Raw genomic sequence first — 25,001 nt, 5'->3', positions numbered from 1 at the left:
TTTTCTTTAACTACGTTGCATGATCATATCTTCAAAATAAAACCAAAAGTAAATTCATTTAAAAATTTATTTCTGGATTTTTTCTTTACTACTTATAATTCTTCAAAAACCTAGCAAATTCTAATTTATAAAAAAAAAAAAAAAAAATTAAAGCCATCTCTGATCTGTACCCATCTCACTACTATTCAATGGTGTTCTTGTTAGAACAACTTGTCAAAAGTAAAAAATAATTCAATAAGGACAATTCCCAAACATTCTATAATTTCCATTCAAATAGGAAATGTGATGCTGGGTTGATGTACAATATGGTGAACCATACAAAACTTACCTTTCTCTCGCTCAAATTATTTAACAGGTCAATATTAAGAAACACTAGCATTAAGTCTAACGTTACAGTTCTCAAACTAATGAGATTAAAATGTCTTAAAAACTACTGAAGGTAATATCAATTGATTGCCAGTGGCAATTATTACAGACATAGCAGGACAATTTAAAGTCTTTGGCTTGATCTTGCAGTTGAACCCACAACTTTCTGCACTTAAGGCAAGCATGCCACTATGAAATTGAAATGGAAGGCATATCATGGAAAACTTCATAACTTAATAGAACACAATATAACTTAACAAGATATAATCTTTCTAACAAGTTATATACTTACAGTACATTTATTTGGTTTTTCCCCTGAATGTACACGCATGTGTATAAGTAATTTGTATCTGGCATTAAAAGGTTTATATCGTCTTTGACAACCAGCCCAAAAACATGTGAAGTCTTCTCCTTTTCGCTGATCAATGTGGGCTTTTTCTAAATGACGTACAAGTTCATCTTGTTCTTTGAAAATTTGATTACAGTCGATCCAGCGACATATATTTTGTTTCTCACCATTTTCATCAAGATCTCCATCTTCAACATTATTGTTCTGATAGTTTTGATCATTAATCATATTATTATTGTTTATAACATTATTTGTATTATTACTGTCAACATGAGGTTGAGGAATGTTCTGAGGGAAATTCTGTTGCTGTTGTAGAGGTAATGATGGCCTCTGATTTTGCGTCTGCATCATTTGCTGTTGTTGTGGCTGCATAGGGTTTTGACCTTGGATAATAGCCTGGTCATAAGATGGCGGAGGTCTCATAGACATATTTCCTCCCATACTTGTTGGAATGTTGTGTTGCTGTTGTGGTCCCATGGACATAAAATTGTTGAATTGTGGGGCTCCATAATTTTGCATATCACTGAAAGCCTTCTGTTCAACCATAGGAATATCGCTCTGTTGTACAACTATCTGATTGCTGACAATATCGGAAAACATGTCAGACAAATTCTCATGTAATCCAAATTCTGGTTCTCTTTTGAAAGAACCACCACTATGGAGTGACATTCTCTGTCTAGAATTACCGGAATGACCGGAATGAGTTGTTGATGAGCCACATCTGTGCATCTTGCTTGCAATGGCATGTCCAAAGTTGCCATGGTGATTTATTGGCTGTGGGGAAGCACTTGTTGAAGAGCTACGTGAGCCATTAATATAGGCTACAAGTGATGTTGGTGACGTTCTAATCAAAGAATATAAGTCAACACCATCAGGCCCAATTGGTGAGATTGATAATGCTCTTTTCTGTCCGTGTGTTCTCACAGCTGAGTGCCGTGGACTTGCTGTGTATAATGAATTTGACGGAGACGAATCCATGTTTTGGAATGGGGACAGGGAACAAGTTGCACTTCCTGTAACACCGTGGGAAAATTCACTTCCAGATACAGATCCATTGGAATTGTTACTATGGCCATTAGTGTTGCCATGGTGATTATGTCCATTGTGAACCTGTGGTAGTGGTTTATATGGATTCCACTCTTGCTTGACTGGGAAGGGTTCCAGAAAAACATGTTCTTTTTCATTATTTAATGGTGTCTGTGCTCGATCTGTTTGTCTCGGAGTCTGTGGTCCGTTGCGTGGTGTACAGCTAATACTAGAGATGTCACTTGGTGTAGGCGTGGCATTTTCCATTCTACTCGTAGGGCGTAAAAGAGTGTTGTTTTGATTGTTTGTTGTGTTGAATGCGTTGACATTGTGACTGAAATTTCCTCCATCTCTGTTTCTGGGATTCAAACTAAAGCACATAGGTCCAAGATTACTGCCATTCAAGTCTGTAAATAGATATAGATAAAATGATTAATTTAACAATGATTAATTTAACTCAAACATTTAAAGAAGAAACATACTAATTAGTAAAAATTTTACACTTTTTTTTTTTTTGCTGTATATCATCATAACAAAAGTATCTTTTTGGACACCTAAACATAAATTATGGCAATTAAAATCTAAGCTTTTATGTTTGCACTTTTTTCTACCTTACCCCTAATTATAAACTTGTTTTATAAACTTGGCAATGAATTACGAGTAAGTAAGCTATTTAGTCAATATTGTAATGGGTGCATAGACAGGTAGTTCACACAAAAAGTATCCGGTAAATGTAAAAAAGAAGATATGTTATGATTGCCAATGAGACAACTATCCACAAGAGACCAAAATGACACAGACATTAACAACTATAGGTCACTGTATGGCCTTCGACAATGAGCAAACTACATACTGCATAGTCAGCTATAAAAGGCCCTGATATGACAATGTTAAACAATTCAAACGAGAAAACCAACAGCCTCATTTATATCAAAAGCTTGTTACACACTTCTCTATGGGTGGGTAATATTTTTTTAAATCAAAGCTATGCCATACCAAAGCATTTATAGACAGTCTTGTTTATTCTTTTCAACTCTATCTATTCTAAGACTGACAAAACATATATATTTTATTTATTCATAGAGAATGGTGTTAAAATCTTATCTCCACTGACCTGAGACTTCTAAGACCCAAGGTTAATTGTAGAAATAAGTTAATTTTGAAACATTCCAATATAGACACTGTCGTAACTTTGATCTGAGGATTTGATCAGAAATCTCTATTCTATTTTTTACTATGTAAACATTAACCTTATACCATTGAAAATAATTGAAGGAAATAAGCTTGTTTCAGGAAATCTATATTGATTGGACACATGCCGATATTAACACATGCACTGATAAAGTGCAGTCATACCTGATACAAAATTCAAAAGATTACATCTTAATTTTTTTAATTTTTTAGCTTTGAATCTACATTGTTGTAGAAACATGGTCAAAGAAGACTATAAAAGGTGTGCGACAAAAATTACATGTAGGTCATGAAAATTTAAGTATAACTTACAATCAATTTTAGTCATAAGATTTTTTTTTGGTGAACAGAGCCACTGATGCAGAGTACGAATTTTAAAATAATTCCTTACTTATTGATGAAAATTTTTTTTTTTAACATTCCTCTTATCCATTTTGATTTTGTTAAGCTTTTTTTTTTTTATACACCGCATATTGTATCACCAACAAGGATGTCTATTCAGGGTCATAATGACATTGAGAAATATTGTTTTCTCTTACCTTTAAGTACTATTACCATAATAAGCGGAAATACTGTAATTATGTCACTGAACGTTTTTTTTCTAAAGGAAAAGTGACTTGCCTGACAAACGTATAGGATCAATTCTGAGAAAGCTATGACAGGATCACTTTATTTTCAAATAATAGCTTATTGATTAGAAAATTAAGTCTCTTTATGATCTGACAGTCCATTAAAAAATACGTTTAAGATGGATGGCAGTTTTATAGAATACGGCTTTTTGTTTTTGTTTTGTGCTGTATCCTGTTTTTTGTTTTATTTACATTTTTGTTTCAAAAATTCCAAAAGGGAACTTATTTAATTATTGTAGTAATAAACCATTTATTTAAGATGTTTCAGCCCCCTGGCCTTCTTCAGATTCCCCCCTCCTTCTTAACTACATGGTAGACATTTTACTTTCCCAATCATTAACATGTAATTTGGTTTGGTTGTTGTTGTTTTTATCATGAATCTTATAAATTTATTTAAATGAAAATGCGTAGTTGATATTTTTAGTGATTGAATCATGCCCGAGGAATCATGATAGTGAGTGGTGCCCTAGAACTCAAAGTGTCTCCTTGGACAAAACTGAAAACATTGTCTTTATTATTGTCACTGTTGCTATTCAAATTTTTTTAAGGTGCCATTGTTTGATAAACAATACAAAATAGATATTTATATTGTTTGATTTACACAATACGGTACAGTTCAAAAGATGAAAGATATTTATTAAAATAATAAAAGTATCTATTACGTGTAAGTTTAATAAACTTTGACACATTAGTATCTGACTGCTTAGTACGAAATAATACTGAATAAATAACTTTCAACGGGAGAGGCTAAATATGACATTTGTTATGAATATCATAAATTTATTTTTAATTTTCTGTTACTAAATCTGTTATTTAATAAATTGTTCATTTCAACTGTAATTTAATTGAATTTGACAGTACATGTACTTTATAAAAATTCTTCACAAATCGGAAGAATGACATGGTACCGATACCCCTTGTGTGCTTTGAGACGTATATATCTGCTCTTGAAATAGACCATGAGACCCATTAAATGCCATAACTAATATGTCAACTGGTCAATATTTTCTTTTAAGACATATTTTTGATGATACAAACTGGTTTGAACTTAAAACATGTCCCTCAAATATAATCCTAGCAAACAAAAATAGAATAAACATCAATTTGAACGGCACAGTTTGTTCACTTCTGTCAAAGAATTAAAAGAAGTAAACATTCAATTTCAAATGTGTACACAGAAAAATTCAAATTAATTAACAACAGATTTAAAATTGATAAAAACAACTTGACATGGACTATGAAAGAAAAATTGCAGGAGTGTTTCTATATAGAACTGGTACTTAAAACACTTATATGATCTAGTTTGGATGTTTACTCTGACATTGGAATAAATACATTGAAACAGAAAATTGTGATTCTTTAAAGGCTACCTTTTACAGTTGAATCAGAATCTGATTTGCTTTTTCTTTATTATCTCCCTTTAACTCACATTAAAAATGAGCTGGATTTCATCTTTTATACAAATTATCATGTACTTTTAAATTTACAAAAATAGGAATTACACAATGGCTAAATACCATTATGAAATTACTACTTAAAATGATAAATTGCTAAATTATCCATGATGTATATTTTCCTATTTTCCAATATTAATTCAGATTCATCTAGCAAGTCCTTTTGATAAAGTTTATATTACATAAGATCTTGAATCATTTGATCTTTTTTTATCCATTATGCTCGGAAATTAATTTAAAAATGATCTAACTGATATGATACAATTGTAACAACACTGTAAAAAACATGAAGTTTGTTTAAGTCTAAACATGTTTTTCACGGGAGAAAATGTTTTAAAAAAAATGATTTGTAGGAAAATTAAACTTCAACGAGAATCAGCTTATGTAAATATTACCAAAAAAACTTAAATTTAAATCAGATATTCAAACAGTATATATATACATAGGCTTTCAGTACATATCCACGACATAGCACCTTATGTTTGAAGGAATGGTAGATGATAACCGTAAGACAAATATCATTTGTTTCAAAATAAAAATAAGTTTTTCAATTTTTTTCTTTCTTACAAAACACAAAATAAAATGTTATTTGCATATATACTCATATTGTCAAAGATCAACTTTTATCAAATTCTCTGAGCCAACAATAGGTTGAATAGTGATTGATAGCATGATTGCTCTGAGCCAATAAGATATGCTACAAATCTATTCATGACACCTCTAAGTCTGTTAGGAATTTTCATCTCTACAAAAAGGTGTTCATTATCTTCAATTATTGAAAGAAGGAAGAAAATAATCTGACCAAGGACAAGAAGTACGGGAGCAATATTATTACACTAGGACAACATGTCATACACGTACTCGGAAAATCGATATAAAAAAGATTTACGATGGCAGTCTGGTAAAATCAATATAACAAATCAGATTGTTCAAAGCAGAGCCTTTTAACAGGTAATTCACCTTACAAGGCAATTAAACAATGTTCGTCAGAATAATTACAGCTTCCTTAGTTGGTTACTGTTTTAAAATGCAAGCCACAACTTCTTTTCTAAATGAGAACATTTTATATTCTGTTAGTCTTCTCTGATTTATAGGTCTCCAGTATAAACAATGAATACTACACTTAATCTTAACTGGCTATAAAGCCTTGCACGAAGGTAATAGGCCTTCATTTACAACAATCAGATGACAAAGTTTATCCCAAAGCATATGGTTGTTGTAAATGCCCTGGAAGCAAGATTTTTTTTGCTGTGTTGAAGACACTTTGGTCGCCTAGTTCGGTTTTTTTACCCTTTAATCGCCGTGTACTGTTTTTTACCCTTCTGCCTTGCATTGTTTTTTACCCTTTGGTCTGGTTGTTGCCTCTGTGTCACATTCCCTGTTTCCTCTCTTAATTTCATTGACCAGTCCAATAATCGATATTGCATCACCCTTTCACTTTAAATTTTGAATGAAATTGTTTTTTTCTCACAATTTATGAAGGGACATAACTAAAAAACTTTTTAAAAAATGAAGAAGTTCAATTATATCCATTTACAAATATGCCATGAATTAGTTTCATTTCAAAATTCAATAATTACTGTAAATAGTACTAAACACAAAATGTATTTTAATTCTTCTATAGAGGTATAACAAAAACTTTCAGTTTTAGCTTCATTTCACAGGTATTCTTGCAGTCTGAATTCATATTCTTTATTCAGATTTCACAACTTTAATACATATTCACTAAAAATTACCTGATTTAAGCTGTCTCTGATTATTAAAGAAGCTGCCTGGTGGACATGATTTGCGAGAAAACATGTGCGTAGTGCCGTTTTGAGTAGGTTTTCCGGAGTTGATGACATTTCTGTTGGAAGATAGTGCTGGCAATGCTATACTAGTTTTGTCTTGCTGTAGATTTAAAGCTGGAACAGGAGTATTACTGTTAGAAGAAGGAACAGGTGTGTCAGCTTGGATAGTTAGTCTAGGTATATTCGTCCCTTTAGGAGGGCCCATCTGACCACTGTTATTCAAACCATTCATTGTTCTGAAAATATAAAATAAATCTATCAAATATGTATATATTTTTGGGGAGTTTCGTTATTAGCGTTTTTTTAAAACTTTTTTGAGGCTGCAAAGGAAAAAACAACACCTGTTCGTTGAAAAAAAATAGAAATGCTGTCAAACTAGTACTTTTTCAGCAGCCAATACAATTTAGAAGGCCTTTATAGGTACTTTTTCAATAGTCAGTACCATTAAAAACTGCAGTTGGACTGGCACCTTTTCAGAGTCATTGTTATCTAAGCTAGTTGGGTTGATACCTCTTCAGTGTCATTTGGATTGGGCTGGTGCTTATTTAGCAGTCAAGAAGTACAAACTTACTATTTAATCTGATATCTTGAAATTATTACCATGCAGTATTTTGGACTATTTCAAAACTTCGATAAACTTTTTTTTCTTGTTTCATTCATCAGTATATTGACATTAGAAATATACTTAGGTACAGATATTCGATTTAGACCCATTCAAACAAATGAGTGGAAAAATCAATATGGAACCTGAAGACAAATTGACTCCATAAGTCTGTCTGAGTATGAGCATTAAAGTACTGTAAACCAACTTAACTTTGAGATATTTATTTTCATGAGATTTGAGAGTAGAAAAATAACATGATTATAAATCTTGGGGAACATTTCAAACTAGGAGAATACCGATTCCTTAACAGATTGTTGACATAAACTTCAGGGTAGTTGGCTAGAAACGGATAAACGTAAAATAAATAGTATAAGTAAAAACATGTTCGATAACAATAGTGAATGAACATGAGAATTTGCATATACGATCAAATAATCAATTTCTAAACAACAGATTCATACTTATAAGTAGTCAAAATATAACAAACCATTGGCGGATCCAGGGGGGGGGGGGGGTGTTCTAGTGTTGGAACCCCCCCTTTTTTTGGCCGATCAATGCATTTGAATGGGGACATAAAGCTGGAACACCCCCTTTATCTTGGGTTGGGAGCCCCCCTTTTTAAAATGACTGGATCTGCCACTGCTTTATATATACATTTTGTAACAACATATATAAGACATAAAACTAGCTTTGGTTTGTCTACACTTATCATCACTATTAATCATTGACATCTCTAGGCAGGTTTAATAATAAATTAAATAAATATTTAAAGCGATTTAAGTTTAAAATCAATTTATGACAAAACGTTTCTAATGTGATCTATTTTCGCATGATTTCTTACGTCATAGCGCAAATTTTTGTTTACAGCTTTCAAAAAATACTTTCATGGAAGAGAAGGCATTTGATATTGTATGTACATTATGGACAGAAATATAACTTACACTATATTGTACAGTGCACCCACATAGATATATAACATTCACTTCATTTGAACGCTTGTAGATAGTTCTCTCACTGGCAATCATACCACATTTCTTTATTTTCATATCAGCCTATTTTCCCTTTTATACAAAGTCTTGCATATATCCAATACAGTTTAACATAAGTCCTTCTTGCTTAATAATAACACACAAAGCATGATATCAAATCTGTTTAAAGCAAAGAATTTGTCAACGATTTTGCCTTTCCTTATAAATATGGAATTTTTTTATGTATTAAATCTAGATTGCACTAAAACTGAAATTTCACAATTATAACTTGTTACAAATCAACTTTTTAGGTTCAAATAGTCCACTTTCATATCAGACATTGTTTCCAATTTTAGATTTGTTTGCAATGGGAAGCAACTGCAAGGAAAGACAACTGTATCCCTGCCTTTCCAAAGCAAGTGGAAAATAGCATGGTGTATTATTTCAAGATCTAAGACTGAGATTGATTTTGACATCATTAGTACATTGCAAATTTATGGTGGGGTCCTAGGGTTGGAATCACCCTTCGTTTTTTTAATGCTCATTTCATTTGAATGGGGTCATATGATTTGAACTCCCTCTTTTTCCTGGGTTGGGAACCCTCCTTTTAAAAATGTCTCGTTCCCGCCTAAGCAAGGACTATTTGTCACCATGTTTCTTCATCTTTATTCGGTTTTAAATAAGTAAAAGTCTAAACATAGAATTTTTAGTTTTGGGAAACTCAAGAAAGTTAAAAATCAACTGTTAAGGGGGGTTCTGATCCAGGATCCTGCTTACACTATGTATGTAAGCAATTATCATTTTTTTGTAATTTTGCGGTTCCTGCAAGACTTCATTTCCCGTTTTCACTGCACAATAATTTGTATTTCACAGGTCCAGCTTACAAAAAATCAGCAATCCCGCTTCACACTAAGACCCATATGAGACCCACTATTAACAGACAGACTACAAAGACCTGTATTATTTTTTGAACAAAAGTTTTGTACAGGTGCTATTTAACAGATTCTGGGGTTATATAAGAAAGTTTCATAAAAATATATAGGCTTAAACTTGATCGATACTCTGTGTGGGTAGTAGACATTTCAAGGAATGTGAACTCTTTTGCATATGAGCTCAGTATAAATATCAAGATATTAACTGAGAAAGATTTGTTGTTTGGGGGATTTTTTCTTTTTTGTTTAGTCATGAGATCCATGTATGAAGCAATCATTCATACTTTTATTTACACTGTAGAAAGGCTAAGATAACATCCTATAATCGCAGTACATAGATAGGAAACTAAGGAAAAATCATCGATTTTTGTAAGAAACGCTTAATCATTGAATACTTTTAAAGACAATTTACTACAGTTTATTGAAAAAATATCAGCCGACATGTAATTGACATTTATAAACATGAAACTGACACTTGACAGGCCACAGTTTATATATGGTAACATTCACAGTTATTTCCCTTTGTTGTGGGTCAACTCTACAAAAAGATTCCCAGGTTACCAAGGTTACTGAGTTTTTTTATACAATTCAAGGTATCACTTTAATTGGTGTTGCTTCATACTATTTGTTAGTCAAAATAAACAATATAATTGTTCAATAAATGGTTTGGTCATAAAAAAATAAAAATAATTTTGAAACTGACAATGAAGCTCTATACTCAGAGCACAAAAATCATGCTTGAAAGATCAAATCCAACATTTTGATTGGTTGATTTTTGAGTATGAGCACAAAAAACTGATTCCAAAGTTTTAAGACTTCAAGGCCAAGTCTTAAACTACTTTAACAGTCTAAGCAACTATGCAGAAAATCCAGAATAGAAAAAGCCTTCAATTTGTTGTCAATTTAGCACCAATATTTATGTTGTTGATTTTTTTAAAATAAAATGTTGACAGTTTTATGAACACCTAAGTAGGGCAAACAATCTTTTCTGGGCGTCATTAAACATTCATTTTAACAAAGTGAAAACCTGGTATATAAAGAAAACACCTACATTTACAATACATTTTATTGTCAAGAAAATCCTACGATTTAAATATAGTATCACTAATACATATTTGGGTATTTAGTAAGTACTTATTTCTCGGGATTAGACACTATAAAAGTTTAATCCTTGTATAATTCCTAACTCAGACAATACACAACAGTTGATTTTTTTTCTCTTGTCTTGACATATATTTTGCACTTTATATTTTAACAATGTAACAATGACTATTTGCCAGAATTCATACTTATTGTAGACTTTGTTATCTATTAAATAGCGCTGATTTATAGCGTGTGAATCATATGATTTGACACTAAAATTTGCACCATGTTTTCATATTTTGCCAATTTAATAAAGAAGGTAGCACAAAAATTTCATGTCATCAACTACGATTAGATTTTTCATATAAAAATTAATTGTAAGGCCATGATATAACTTTATTAAAATATTAAATTTTTGGATGGCTAGATTTGAATTAAATACTGTCAATAGTGGATCATAGTGTATTGTTCTTGTGTGAATGAGACTGCTTCTTTACTCCTACATGCAATATAATATTATATAAGTCTGCTTAAACAGTTCACATGGTACCAAAAAAGTTACAAAAAAGTTTTATCTTATATGAGGATAGAAATGCCCTTTACCTTAAGGCTTCAAATGCTCATTTGCGTCTACCTTTAATGTCAAACTGGTAAAAATTTTACAGAGATTCCTCAAAATTTTCTTATTGTGATTCGTCAGAGGTCTCAAATAATTATTCTTACTATTGTTTATGAATTTTGTTTTAACATGATTTGATTTTTTTATTGTCTAAAAGAAAATGTACATTTTATGGTCATGCACAAAAATTACATATATATATCCCCATCCGATTAAAATACTAATCCATGGTGAAAGCTTTGCTAACAAGGAACTGTAACAAACAAGAAAGTAGAACAACTCTTGTTAGATCCTTGTAATTGAAGCATGAAAACAGGATATGTATTTTAATTACTTACTTCCCATTATGATTCCAGGAATGCAAAACAAATCTCAAGAAATAGATTTTTTTTTACTGAAGACTTTAATGACAGCAATTAACTTACTATTTTAACTAAGAATGAGTGAAATGTTTCTGTGGATAGTGGTATGCTTTCAAGGTAGTTTTGGGATGTATACCAGTAAATGGACATTGAAAGGGACTTTTTTATTACCAAAATGTACTTTAAATCATGCTTTTTTCACAAATATAATAGTAAGTAAAGGTCAAAGAGTTTGATTCCAAGCTACAGGGGGTCCAAAGTCGACACATTTTGTAAGGATTATATAAATGTATAGAAAAATATTATGTGAATAGAAAGAAAACTAAATCAGAGAAAATTAAAATAATGATTGCTCTTATGTTTTCAGAAAAAAACAGTATAAATCTCCTGGCTTTTTTCCTACATAACAAAAGAGATATATTTTCTGAACATTTCTTAATAAAACTAGATATACAACTTATCTCCCAATATCAAGCAAAATTTAAAACATTTAGATTTATTCAAAGAATTTTTGAATTTAAAAAAAAAAAATTCATGATGATATCAAATTGGATAGATTTCTTCATATAAATGAAATAATAAATAAACATATGACTTGCATTCCTGCATCAAAATTTCCCGAACATTACAAATATGGACTCAGCATTTGCTGCCATTTGCTATCCAAGATAACAAAAGATTCCCAAAATACCATAATGCCATTTATTGAAAGTCAAATGATTTGCTTGTGGTTTGTTTAACTCTCTTAGACTTGAGATTTAAATGCCCTCCTTAAATATTCTACCTCTTTTTTTTTTCTTTTCTTTTTCATATTATACTATCTTTTAAAAATTCACAATCCTTGAAACAAAGAGTCTATAAAAGGGGAGAACATTTCACAATACTGCAGAGTATAAAAGATTTGCATATCAACCACATTTTCTATGTTAAATCAAGTATGTGTAAATATTGACTTTTAGGAGACAATTTATATGACAAACACTTGAAGATGTAAAGATTTCCTCCGCTATCTGATAGTTACATATGTAGCGTATCTTACGACAATCCAGGAGGTTTGTTTACATTTACGATGTCACACCAGTAATACACTGGGTCAGACCATGATATTTTTTCTAAGAAAATTCCTATTGTTTTTTTCTTTAATTTCATGCTTTAAAGCTAAAAACATTGTCATCCTAAAGGCTTTGCCTCAAAAACTGAAAATCTGGGTTTTTTTTGTATTAAAATTTGATTTGCATGAAAAATGAGAGATTTTGTTAAAAAATAAAAGGTATATGAAGGAAGTTCACAATTCCATGTCAAGGTGACCTAAAATAGCACGCTTGTAAAATATATGTCAGGGGATTCCCAAAATTGGTGTCATACATAACACTAGAAATTGTGCCATGAGAAAGTTTGAACAATCAAAATGGTCAGATACCTCAAACCAATTCAATTACTAATGATTGATTGATTGTTGGTGTTTTAATGCAACTTTAAAGCACCACATTTAGGCTATTTTCTTGGCAGCCAGTTTTATTGGTGGAGTAAGCCAGAGTTCCTGGAGAAAACCATGCCCTTGGATAGAAAAACTGACAATCCCAATCAATTTAGATTGGAGTAGAGCGCAAACGCACGAGTAGGGTTACTGGTAGAACTCAAACTCTCAGTGTTGACTGGCTAGTGATTACAGTAACACAAGTGAGAATTACATTGACCAATTAGGCACTGAGGCCCCCCTTTGAAAATATAAGATTAAACTTAACTGAGCAGGTTGGCCTGTTAGCCCCAACCATTTTTTTAAATTTTAAAGCCTCCCCAAACACTGATATAATCATGCTATAAATTCCTTATTTTAACTATACACATGTATAAACTTTAAACAATAACAAATCTAGAAAAAACTAACATGACTGCACAGCATGTTTCATTATTTACATATCATGACTTTATATCCTATAACATACGAAAGCTTTTATCCCAACTCCTTATACATGCATGTAAATCGAAATAAAAATATATCTCATAATATTCAAATCAGGACAAATTATGAGTGGCAACCGTCAAAAGGCACTTCAGGAAAGAATTTACCCCAAGAAAATGATGGTATTCAGAGTCTGATAAGGGTTTTAAATTAAGAAGACAAATAGGGCTAAGTACCAAGTAACTATAAAATGGGGTTATTGAAACAATTTGAATATAAATAAAATAATTTTATGGAAAGAAATTTCTCAAAAAAACATAATATATTGGGATATAGGCTTCATATCTTATTATCTGTTTATGGTTATTAAATTTTTTTTTGTGAAAATTTAAAAGTAAAGAAAATATTGCAAATATCTTATCAAATGGGTGCATGTACACTCCTTAAAATTGTAATTGCACTACAGCGTAGCAACATATAATGGGTTGACGTTCCTTTTTAGTAGTTCCTAAATCTGCTTGGGAGTGCTTAAGATTTAAAATAATATCGGACTCTTGTGGAACTACATGTATAAATTAATGCATACAGAATTCTATGTAAATAACACCTTAACCCGTACTTTCTAAGATCTCCTATGACCCTACTTTTTAGTAACCTGCATATTTAACCCTAATAAACTATTTTCCGAAAAAGTTCGACAAACAAGATGAATATATCAGTACAAGAGATATCGATCTAAAGGCCTATTTTCTGCATTAGTACGAACCACCCAATCATGACTAAATGATACTTACTATTTTATTTATTCGAAAATTAAACTGAAGAATGACGTCAAAGCTCTTCTCCCAAAGAGGATGTGATCTTTCAATAACAAAATTTTCGTGTATACACTTCAAATTTAATAAATAAAATGATTGATATTCTATTAATTGATTTTTACCAAAGATCAACTTTTCATCCATTTCAATATTTCTCATTAGGTTGAAACTTTATTTTTTATTACAACTACTTATATACCTGTAGTCTGGTCCCCAAATTTGGACACCAAGGGAGTTAAAAAATTACAATGAATATCATTTGACCATATTTACCATACAACAACAAAAATGCTGTTAGATAATCGATAATTAGTTATTAATTGATCAATAACATTGACAGTACTACAAGAAGAAATAGGTTGTCAAATTAACAGCAAACTTGATTTTCTTCATTTTGGAGGTTACAATTGATGAACTTAAGATGGCAGCTTGTTCAAGTGAAATTGATGTATTTTAGTGCTTTCATGCTTGTTTGAGCTGACATATGTTGTGCCTATTTTACACTTTATAAAGAACCTAAGTTTACAGCAAAAGTCAAATTTTTTTCATCAGCAGCAAAAAAAAAAATTGAAAAGCATTGGTCAAATGCTTTATATAAGTTATTGCACAGAAATTACATTTTCAACTCTATGATCCTAAACAGTAAAGGTGAAAATTGTCAATATCAAACTTAAGTCCTCCATTTTTTTTTATCAAAATTATATATTGAATTTTGAAAAGTGTTGGTCAAATATTTCCTAAGTTATTACTTGATGGTGAATGAGCCATTTTGTGATCCAGACATACATTATACAAAAAATGTTTCACTTTTTTTAAATGCACTTATTGCACTCATTGCAAAAGGTATTGAATATTACAAGCTTTAAATGCAGGAAGAAAACATACAAGGTTATGAGGCAAGGCTGTTAGGATATACATTGCATTTGGAAAGAACATTGTTTTGAGACCTTTCCCTTATACTCCTTTTGACCTTGAACTAACATCCCTTTGACCTTGTTGATTATTCCATATAAATTAGTAGAAAATAAATCTAATTAACAGTCAACCTGGCCAGTTTTGTATTATTTGAGCATGCAAAAAAGTTACCATTTAACTTCTAAAATGGACTTTGTAGGCATTGATTTAATAAGGTTAATTAGTTTGACAATTTGTAGGCTAACTATTAAATCTATCACCTGAATAAACCTGTCAAGATATTTCTTAGATGTTTAATACCTGATTCGATAAATACAATTCTTAATCATTTATCATTAAATCAAAATAAAATGGTGCATGCTCGAGAAAATGTTATTCCTCAATGAGTGGCAATTTTAAGGAACGAAAAAAGACTTCTATTGAGAATCAATGAATAATTGCAGCTGATATGTTATTGTTAATATTGACTGAGGTCAACGTTGACTGAGGTCAATATCAACTGATGTCAACATCACCATTACAAGTAATGAAGATTTCATGTATTTCCAACAGACAATGATATGGGACCCCTATATGTGAAAAGTCCTAGTAAAGACCTGTCTGAACAACATTCAGAATTCATGAATGAAACATTTACTAAAATAAAATAGGCATTATGGTTTCATCAATATCATTAATTACTAGTTATTGACATAAAACATTTAAAGATTGGTCAATTGTGTGTGCTAAATGACCAGAATTAAACAAAACCCATTAGACCAATCCTATTTAAAATTCCATGCATTCACATGCAATATTCAGGAGAAGTAAATTCAGGGGAGATAACTTTTTAGTATGATGTTAAAAATTAAATATCTTGTTATCAGCACTGATTATCATATGATGTTGCAATAACATAATCTGAATCAACATTCTTATTAGCAGCAAGAAAAGTTTGAGTAATATAAATTGTTCAAAATTCTCAATTTAAGGCAGAGGGACAGTAAATGGGTGATGTCACAGATTGTGGTAAAATTTTGCATATAATTTTGGTTGGTTGAACTAAAACTTTAACCCTTTCCTCCATGGACATTTTTTTTACATACTTGATTTGCCTAGGATTTTTTCATTAAAAAAAATCATCAGGTTTAAAGTATCAATGCATTTGGAAATTGAATATTTCATCAATGAAATTCCAGTCAAGATATTCTCATGAATGTCCTTTTTCATATTGGATACAAATTTTGTTAAGTCTGATGCAGACATTTCGAGGTCAAAGCGTTTTAACTGAGGTACTACAAAAGGGTCAAAAGGCGTCATTATGGAGGAAAGGGTTAAACAGAAATAAAGATTGCATGTATCTCTTTTTATTTCTGAAATATTTCTGATTGATTTCTTTCTTAATGGTGAACATTTGTTTTATATGAAAAAGGAAACAAATGTCGGAGTATAAATATCTAAGTTATCATGGTAACACATTCCACTTATTTATATGGTCAATGTGAACAATACGAGCCAACTTATATCAAAATATTGCAAAAATTTAAATATATCCGAAGTAGTTACGTTATACCATATATTCATTGCCATACAATTTTTCTCAGTCATAAATATGACAATCCTGAGGAACATTGCAGACCTCACTTAATTTAGTAGATATGTAATTATCAAATATGAAGAACTTACAAAAGGTACAATAAATATTCAAAATCAAAAATTGTTACAGATCATAATTAAACTTCATTTTTTTTCGAAAAAGTTTAAGATTACAAGAACTGAAAACCCCAGATCTTTTATTATCTACTTCAACTTGTAAATCCTCACAAAAACTTCAAAAATTGACAATTCAAATTCAAATATGATTAATTCTACAAACATAATTTTATTTTCCCCTTCAAACAAAGGTGAAATTCAACAGATGCTTAGCACTATATTGATATTTGATATGTACAAAACAGAAACCATATAACAAAGTTAAGTATACAAGAAGGTATACTTAGTCCTACACTCTTAAGAATCTCTAAACAACCATTTACTATTACTTATCCCATAAAACTTTTAAATTATCTGATTTTTAATATACTTTAAGGTCAAAAAGCTCCAGGGTTCAAATTAAACTTGGTCCATATTTTCCTATAGAATTAAAAACCTTCCTGTTTTTCTTTTACAACATATTTATTATTAAATATTTGTCATTTTCAAAATATACATGTATTTACAGGATATTTTATATTTTATTCTTCCAACAAAAACAAAATAAATTTTGAACTTGATCTGTGTTTAGTGGTAATAAGCAATGTGCATAGGTTATATAACCTTTAGATAAGACAAACTAAAGTTAGAGAACAGAATCCAACTTTGGGATGTATGTACGGACTAACGGGCAAGGTTAAAAATTAATGCCCCCTTCGCTGAGGCAGTCACATAAAAACAATCCTTATGATAAAGGAAGTTTCTCATTATTCATTCTTTTACACTGTAACACAACCTTCTTTAAATGAACAATTTGTTTTTGGGTCAAAATTTTGTGGGTGTTGTAAAATGCAACAAAGTTTGGTGTTTTTCACCAGAGACCCAAACTTCCTCCACAAATTAAAACTGTCTACCAAGTGTCCTGAATGAGGCTTTAAACACAGTTTCAATATGTTATTAAAGAAACATACATTTCTAACCAACTACAAACTTTTTTTAATCTACAATTTAAAACTTCAAATTTAATGATCTTTGTTTTAAACTACATATTTTGCAATCAACTTTGTTTCAAACCACAAATTTTTAAATCGTCTTTATCTCAAACCATAAATTTAATCTACTCTGTTTCAAACTTCGAATTTTATTAATCTCTCTTTCAAACCACATTATTTTTCAAAATCAACTTTGTTTCAAACCACAAATTTGTACTAAAAGAACTATTCTCAACAGTAACCTTCATGGATGTATAGTTTTTCTACTGAAACTATGCCCAATTCTTATAAGTGAACAATTATTACTTTAAAATAACTAAATTGAGGTTAAGAAACGTTTAAACCAGGATATGGAGAGGCAATTTAATCAAAATTTCCTTGCCAAATCAAACACAAAATCTTATCCACCTTAGAAACCGTTATGTTATCGTCCATACTTATATAGTGTCAATAATGAAAATGATAAGTACGAATCGGCTACATTTAATACATATTTATTCTTTCTAAAATCTTCATTAAATTCAAAATAGTATTTTGAGTCTATTCAAACATTAAAACTTTGTATATGAAATATTCACAGCTGGGTGAAGACATTAGAGTGTCTTAATGATGAAGCAAATTGTTTAAATGGGAGATAATTTTAATACTTTGTTAAAAGTATTTTTACATTTAGACCTGGTTATGCAAATAATTTAAGTACTATGTTTACTAAGGTGAAAAAAGTACTGAAAAGTGTAAAGTATATTTTTCTATTTTAAATATATAGTACATAAGTATTCATCTGCTGGTTTAAAAGACATCATTAGATCTGACTGGCAATTAATGGTATAAAATATATTTCCTTTCAAAGTTTTAAAAAGTCTTAAATTGCTATAATCAGTGACAGAAATACATTTGTTTGTTTGATATTATTCTTAAATGAAGCACTTTTTTTAAATTGACCGTCAAGGCTTAATAATTTTTACACAGCTCGCAATAGTTTAACCTCCAATATACATTTATATAAATGTTTTATTAGTTTCTTATATTTCTAGTTCCAAAAATTATTTTAAAGACAGGTAATGTATTACAACTTCACAATGAATGAAAACGCTATCTAAAATTATAAGATCTTCATTTTTTTCAGCATATTTGTAAGTAAAGATAAAAGCTATGAATATGAATTCAATCATATAATCTTAAAACTTTTACGTAATTTATCATAATTCAAAAAGAAAAGATCATATATAGCTATTACTTGATCTATTCATTCATATTGGTCACCTTTGGAATTCAAAAATATCGGCCAAGGAAAAACTATCTAAATTGGAATACTTTGTCTGATAATGTCAATAAATAATATTTTTGATTTAGGAGAAGGGTAAATTCATGAAGTTAAATCATTAAAGTGTGTTCAAATACAGGTGTGTTTTATGACCAGGATAAAAGTGAATACCTGGCACTGTGACAATGTAAATATTGAATCATTCTGTTCCTTTATCTAGGGCAGATTGTTGGATCCAGTTTTATTATCTCCCCTTAGCTGCACAATGAAAAGAAATGTCCTTTTTATATTTGTAGGTCAAATGATTTCGAACATATAATATGTGTATGATTTTATACCTGTTGTATATCATGCAGCCTAAATTAGGCATACAGTATGCAAATAAATAAGTTCCAAAAGTTTTGATTCTCAATGCTAGTAAAATGTACCCGGATATTTGACCAATTCTTAGACTTTTTTCTTGAAATGTAAAAATTTGTTTTCCCATTTTCCCCAAAAAAGGATAAAATTATCAAAATTGAATATTTCAATGAACTCCCCTCTGAAATATCCAAAAATATATCATTGCTTAATGTGATCTTAAATTAAATATATATTGAATTGTTTAATGGACGCAAGAGTTTTCGTCTTTTATGGTGAAGTCACAAGGTTACTAGAGATAATTATGTAGCGTTTTACTATAATGTTTATGTACATAACAAAGGGAGGATTTATCTCTAAAAACACGGTATTCTAAACATAGTTCTGTTTTGTAGTTAATAATAAAAATGTTTTAAAAATCCTTAATTAAACACAGATACTGAGGTACATAAATTACATTTCCTTATATTGATTCTGAATTACATTTGGTTATATATTGATTCTGAACAGGTCGTTTGACTGTTTTCTGCTCTATGGTCGGGTTGTTGTCTCTAAGACACATTCCCCAATTCCATTCTCAATTCTACACTATTCATCTTCAAAAACAAGGTTACAATGGTAAATTATGTACAAATTTATCATAAGCTGATAATATTTTGACCTTTATTGAAGTAAAATACATGTAGTTAATACATGCAAATATCCAATTAAGTTTACCTACACCACACACAAGGATTGAAAATGGTGAAATTACTAATACCACAAAAATGTTATCATCATGAAAAATTCCAATATGATCCATTTTTGCTGCTATTTACATTTTTGCACCTCTATACATATGAAATTATAAATGCATGATTTAACATTCCTGTTGACAAACACATATGAAATCAACATCAGTCAGCATTTTAATAAAGCGTACTCTAATATAACGGTTGATTCATGTTTGAGTTTCTGGAAAACCAAAACATTCAAAAGTTAAAAAAAAAATAAGAAAAATTTAGTTAAAGTAAGAGTGGAGCATATATACTGAACCATTGTAACTTAAAACTTATATAAATGTCAAAAATATATCAATTAAAAAGTTTATTTTCTCAATTTCTGAACAGGTCGTTGCCATTTCACATTTCATAACCAAAAACAAAACAACAAAAAACAGCCATAGTATGGCAAGAACTCAAATCCTAAACTGACAACCATTTGACAGTAATTTTTGTTAATCAGGTATAGAAAATTGAAAAAAAACAAAACCATTGTCAAAACAGGTGTTTTTGGATATTTTAAAGCATAATTTTGACACAGTAAAAAATTCCTTTGACCACCTTGTCACAAAATGTTTACCTCTTATATACTGCTATGAAAATAGATATTACCCTTTTAATAAACTGTATTGAATAAAACAAAAGTCATTGTTCATGTGTATTTGGTTTTTGATTATATTTGGAAAGCATCCACTGGAACAGAGCATGGCGCCCCGTCTCGAATTATTTTTTTCTTTTTCTTTAGTAAATCTTAAAAAAGAAACAAATAAAGACCCATGTTGAAATGTAATTCATGTACATGGTTATGATATTTTCAGATGAAGCTGTCGTCAGCTCTAAAAAAAAAGATGTCCAGCAAGACTTATTTATCTTGATTTGTCGGATAAATTCTTATTTTTTTTATTCATGTGGATTTTTTTTGATTTTTTTTGCCGAAAGGAATGCTGTCTTCTCTTTGATTTTCTAATTGTTCTTTGAATTGATTTATGATTTTTGTCATGCCAACATTAAAACTGAGACTGACTTTACAAATGTACCACAATTTGAAATAGTTTGATGAGTAAATGCTCTATCCAACATTTTCCCTAATGAAAAAAAAAGGCCAACATTAGAGCAAGAGTATAATCAGGGCTATGGAAAATGAAAAATGTGTTTGAAAACTCATAAAAAAGAATTATCTTATCAAGTATCTAATTTCCCTTAATGCATTAATTTCCTCATCAATTTCAAAGTTTTTGCACACACAAATAGTATCAAAGCTCCAACTATAAAACCCCAAAAATCTAATGAAAATTCAAGTCAATATATGATAAGGTCCTTATACAATTTTAAGTATGTAAAAAAATGTCAATATTTATTATATATAATTTTAGATAAGTATATTACATCACATCATAAAAATACCCACCTCTGATCCTATATTTCCCCAAAAGATTTGGTTAGAATTCTCACTTTTTTCACATTAAGCGTCATTTTCATTTTATTCCAAATTAACAATCACATTTTGAAGTTTTAATATAAAAATTACATCCTTTCTTATTATATGGAAACACGTTTTAAAATGTAATAGGGATTAATACAGTTTTAATTAATCCTGAGGAATAAATTTTCACTACACCTTATCAAACTACCGTTAAAATTTTAACCTGACTTAGAGCGGTAATCATGCATAAAAATTTTACCGTTATAACTCCGCCCACTTTCCATTACGTAGACGGCTGACGAATAACAAATGAATATAAGTAAAATTAAAAAAATAAAATATATAAACATGATGTAGAATTTGAATTATATAGAAATAATGTAAAATCGGCTTTAATTCTTTTCTTGTCAGTATTTAGTTCATATTTTTTTCCTGACTGTATATGCATCCACACGTACTGTAAGCCAATACACAAAATGACCCAATCTTGCATTAGAGAAAAAAATCAACTTTCGAGTTTATATTTTAAGGTCTATGACTCTGTGTCGTGTTTACTTACCCTCACAATGTATACTATTGTAAGTCACATATCAAAATTACTCAGAATCCAGTATAAAAAGTTGAATTTTTGTATATTTTTCTCTCAGGACGGAAGTTTGTTAGTTTGTTATCGTTTTTTAGTTGCGCATGTCATTTGGGAATCAAACAGGTAAAATACAGGTTGTTGCCCTCTAGTAATGAATAGTACCTATATATTATTTCAGGTAAAATGCTTTCAAATCTACCCTTTTCGTTAAAGAAGACAATGTACGAATTTACCATAACGACTTGCAATTTGATCAGCCATGCATTCTAAAGAAGGAGCTTAATTGGGATGTATTTTGAAAAGCAAATTTCCTGCAGGTATTTTTTTTACAGGTAATGCATAGTTTCTTGTCTCTGAATTTCTGTTATCATATACTTTTATATAGCATGTATGCAGTTAAAAATAATTCAGAAAATGTGCCTGATAGGTAACCATTGACCGGAAATAATAGAAAAAAAAGCGTTCAAGAGCTGGGACCAGTGACTTATTTTCATTTTTTGTTGTCACTAATCCCAAGTCTCGAGCCCTTTTTTTTTTTTTTTTAAATATTTCCGATGAATGGTTGTCACTGAGTCCAACTCGCCTCCATCTCATTCGATAGTGTAAGCTCCCTCGTATATTACACAGGGACGATTGGGACAATACCATCTCTAGCGCTCACTTGAAAATGTATAACACATGGTAAAACTTGATAAAATGAACAAGGTATTAAACATATAGAGTACACTATATGGAATTTTATCTTATAAATAGAAGTTTTTCAAACTTGATAAAATTCCACCCAACCTATCATAATTTCATGTTTATGTAAAATTTACTCATATTAGAGTATCCCCATGAAAGCTGCCAAATGGAAGTTTTGAAACCGACAAATGTTGTCGAAACAGTTAATTTTGAGTATTTCTTGGCTTTTAAAAATACGAAGAAGCCAAAAAACAACATAAAAGTACATTTGAAGGCCCCCTTGAAGGTTTCTTAGGACTATTAAAGCCATTTTGCACACAAAGTCCCCATTGGCATTTTGAAAAGTTGGCAGGTATGCTTATGTTAGAGTGCGGAAACGAATATAAAACGGCCACTTACAAAGAAGTAACTATTGATAACAACTAAACTTCGAGCAATATATAAATGAAAAGATAAATAAAGCCAACAGTATTATGAGGTTAATTAGAAGGACATTTACCTGCCTAAATGAGGAAATGTTCCTATTACTGTTTAAAGCATTAGCGAGAACAAACCTTGAATATGCCAATTCTATATGGAACCCATTTAAAGTTAACGATATAACAGCAATTGCAAATGTTCACTTGAAAAAGGCGAGCAACGATTTAGAGTATGGAGAACGGTCGGAGAAGCTTAAATTACCAACACTCAAATACAGACGCATGAGAGGTGACATGATAGAAGCTTACAAATTAACCTCTGAAATATAGTTGCCTAACTTACTAACATACAACACTACTTCTGTAACTAGAGGACACAACACGAAACTGGCTATCCAAAGATGCAACAAAACATATAAGATTAAACTTCTTCACAGTACGAATTGCACCAATATGGAATAGCCTACCCAGTAATGTTGTCCATGCACCAACTATTCAGACATGTAAGAGCCGCCTAGAAAAATTTTGGACAAATAATGAATTGAAATATAACTTTAGAGCAAAAGCTGACACAGGAACCGGAACCGAAACAAGTCAGCAAATAATTGACGATCTAAGAATAGTGAAGTAATCCAGTGCTCAGTTACAGACTATGTAAGACTATGGAAGAGAAACAAATAAAATATCATCTGATGCAAAACGTAAAATAACAAAAAAGAGAAAAATTCTAAACCTAAATTTCCTGAGCAAATGGCAAAATCAAAACATCAAACGAATGGATAACAACTGTCATATTTCTGACTTGGTACAGGTATTTTCTTATGTTGAAATATGGTACAGATTAAAGCACTGAATTTGTTAACTTTCTTATCCAAAATTTACCCAGATAGATTCCACTTTCCTGAATAAAGCCATGTTGAAGGCAATGCCATTATGCTAGAGATGTCTCGAATGTCTTCTTAAGATTAATGTCGTGCTTACATTTGTAGTTGATAGTCATTTCGATTTGAAATGGTTGTTCTGTTTACTACATTTACATTGTAGGAGACAACACAATTTACGACCTTTCAAGTAAGAGAATAGACTATGTCGTCAATTGTTCTGTGTGGCTGTTTAAGACTAGGTGTGCACAATTTGTTCCCATGATCATTGCAACAGCTTCATGACGAAGATTCTGGTCTATCCAACAAATACCCCTACATCAGTGACAAAACAGGCGAATTTAGAATATCACAAATCCATACATCATTCAGATGGTATAAACTATATGCAGATCTCCCGTCTTCATACTAGATACCTTAACTTCACAAAAATCATAATAAAGAACGAAATATAACCAAGTAGCCTAGATATTTGACTAAACATCTCATTCTCGACAGTAAAAAGATGGATTCTAGAAATATTGTGACGAAGTGGTGTCAGTCACTGCAGACGTGGATTCTAAAAATTAGAAAGCCGAACTAAATCGCAATATTTTAAACTAAGTAGTAATTTCAATAAACACAGATTTTTCAACGCTCTACACTTCTATTCCTCATGATCAATTGACAGGAAGACTTACACAACAAAAGTTTTTTTTTACAAAAAATGGGAATCACAGATACCTTTTTAGGTAATGAGAAATCTTGCTTTTTGAAGAACTATAAAACGAATATAATATAATGAAAATACTGTTTTTTTATTGACAATATATAGGCCGAGTTTGGTGGATTGCTATTTTAAATAGACTGTTTGTATTCCTATGGGTACAAGTTGTGTACCACACTGGCTGACGAGTAGTTTTATACTCGAATGAAGCAAAAAGCATACACTATCTTCTCGAATTCAAACGA

General features: G+C 30.5%; 1 protein-coding gene across 3 annotated transcripts in view; it reads right to left on the bottom strand.

Moving 5' to 3' along the window:
• The window catches only part of LOC134722872 (zinc finger protein GLIS3-like), a 70,500-nt gene that overhangs the window by 22,091 nt on the left and 23,408 nt on the right, over window positions 1-25,001 (bottom strand). The window contains exons 1-3 of one of the 3 annotated variants that reach the window (XM_063586514.1): window positions 22,040-22,173; window positions 6,752-7,041; window positions 659-2,148 (exon numbers count right to left, since the gene is read on the bottom strand). In XM_063586514.1, coding sequence (XP_063442584.1) covers window positions 659-2,148; window positions 6,752-7,037 — 1,776 coding nt within the window. In that variant the 5' untranslated portion in view covers window positions 7,038-7,041; window positions 22,040-22,173. Of the gene's footprint in view, window positions 1-658; window positions 2,149-6,751; window positions 7,042-21,465; window positions 21,713-22,039; window positions 22,174-25,001 lie in introns of those variants that run through there. The other 2 variants (XM_063586521.1, XM_063586507.1) reach the window with 2 other exon arrangements.

Source organism: Mytilus trossulus, chromosome 1 (assembly GCF_036588685.1).
Source record: "Mytilus trossulus isolate FHL-02 chromosome 1, PNRI_Mtr1.1.1.hap1, whole genome shotgun sequence".
Classification (NCBI taxonomy): domain Eukaryota; kingdom Metazoa; phylum Mollusca; class Bivalvia; order Mytilida; family Mytilidae; genus Mytilus; species Mytilus trossulus.
This window is presented reverse-complemented; position numbering and strand designations above follow the sequence as displayed.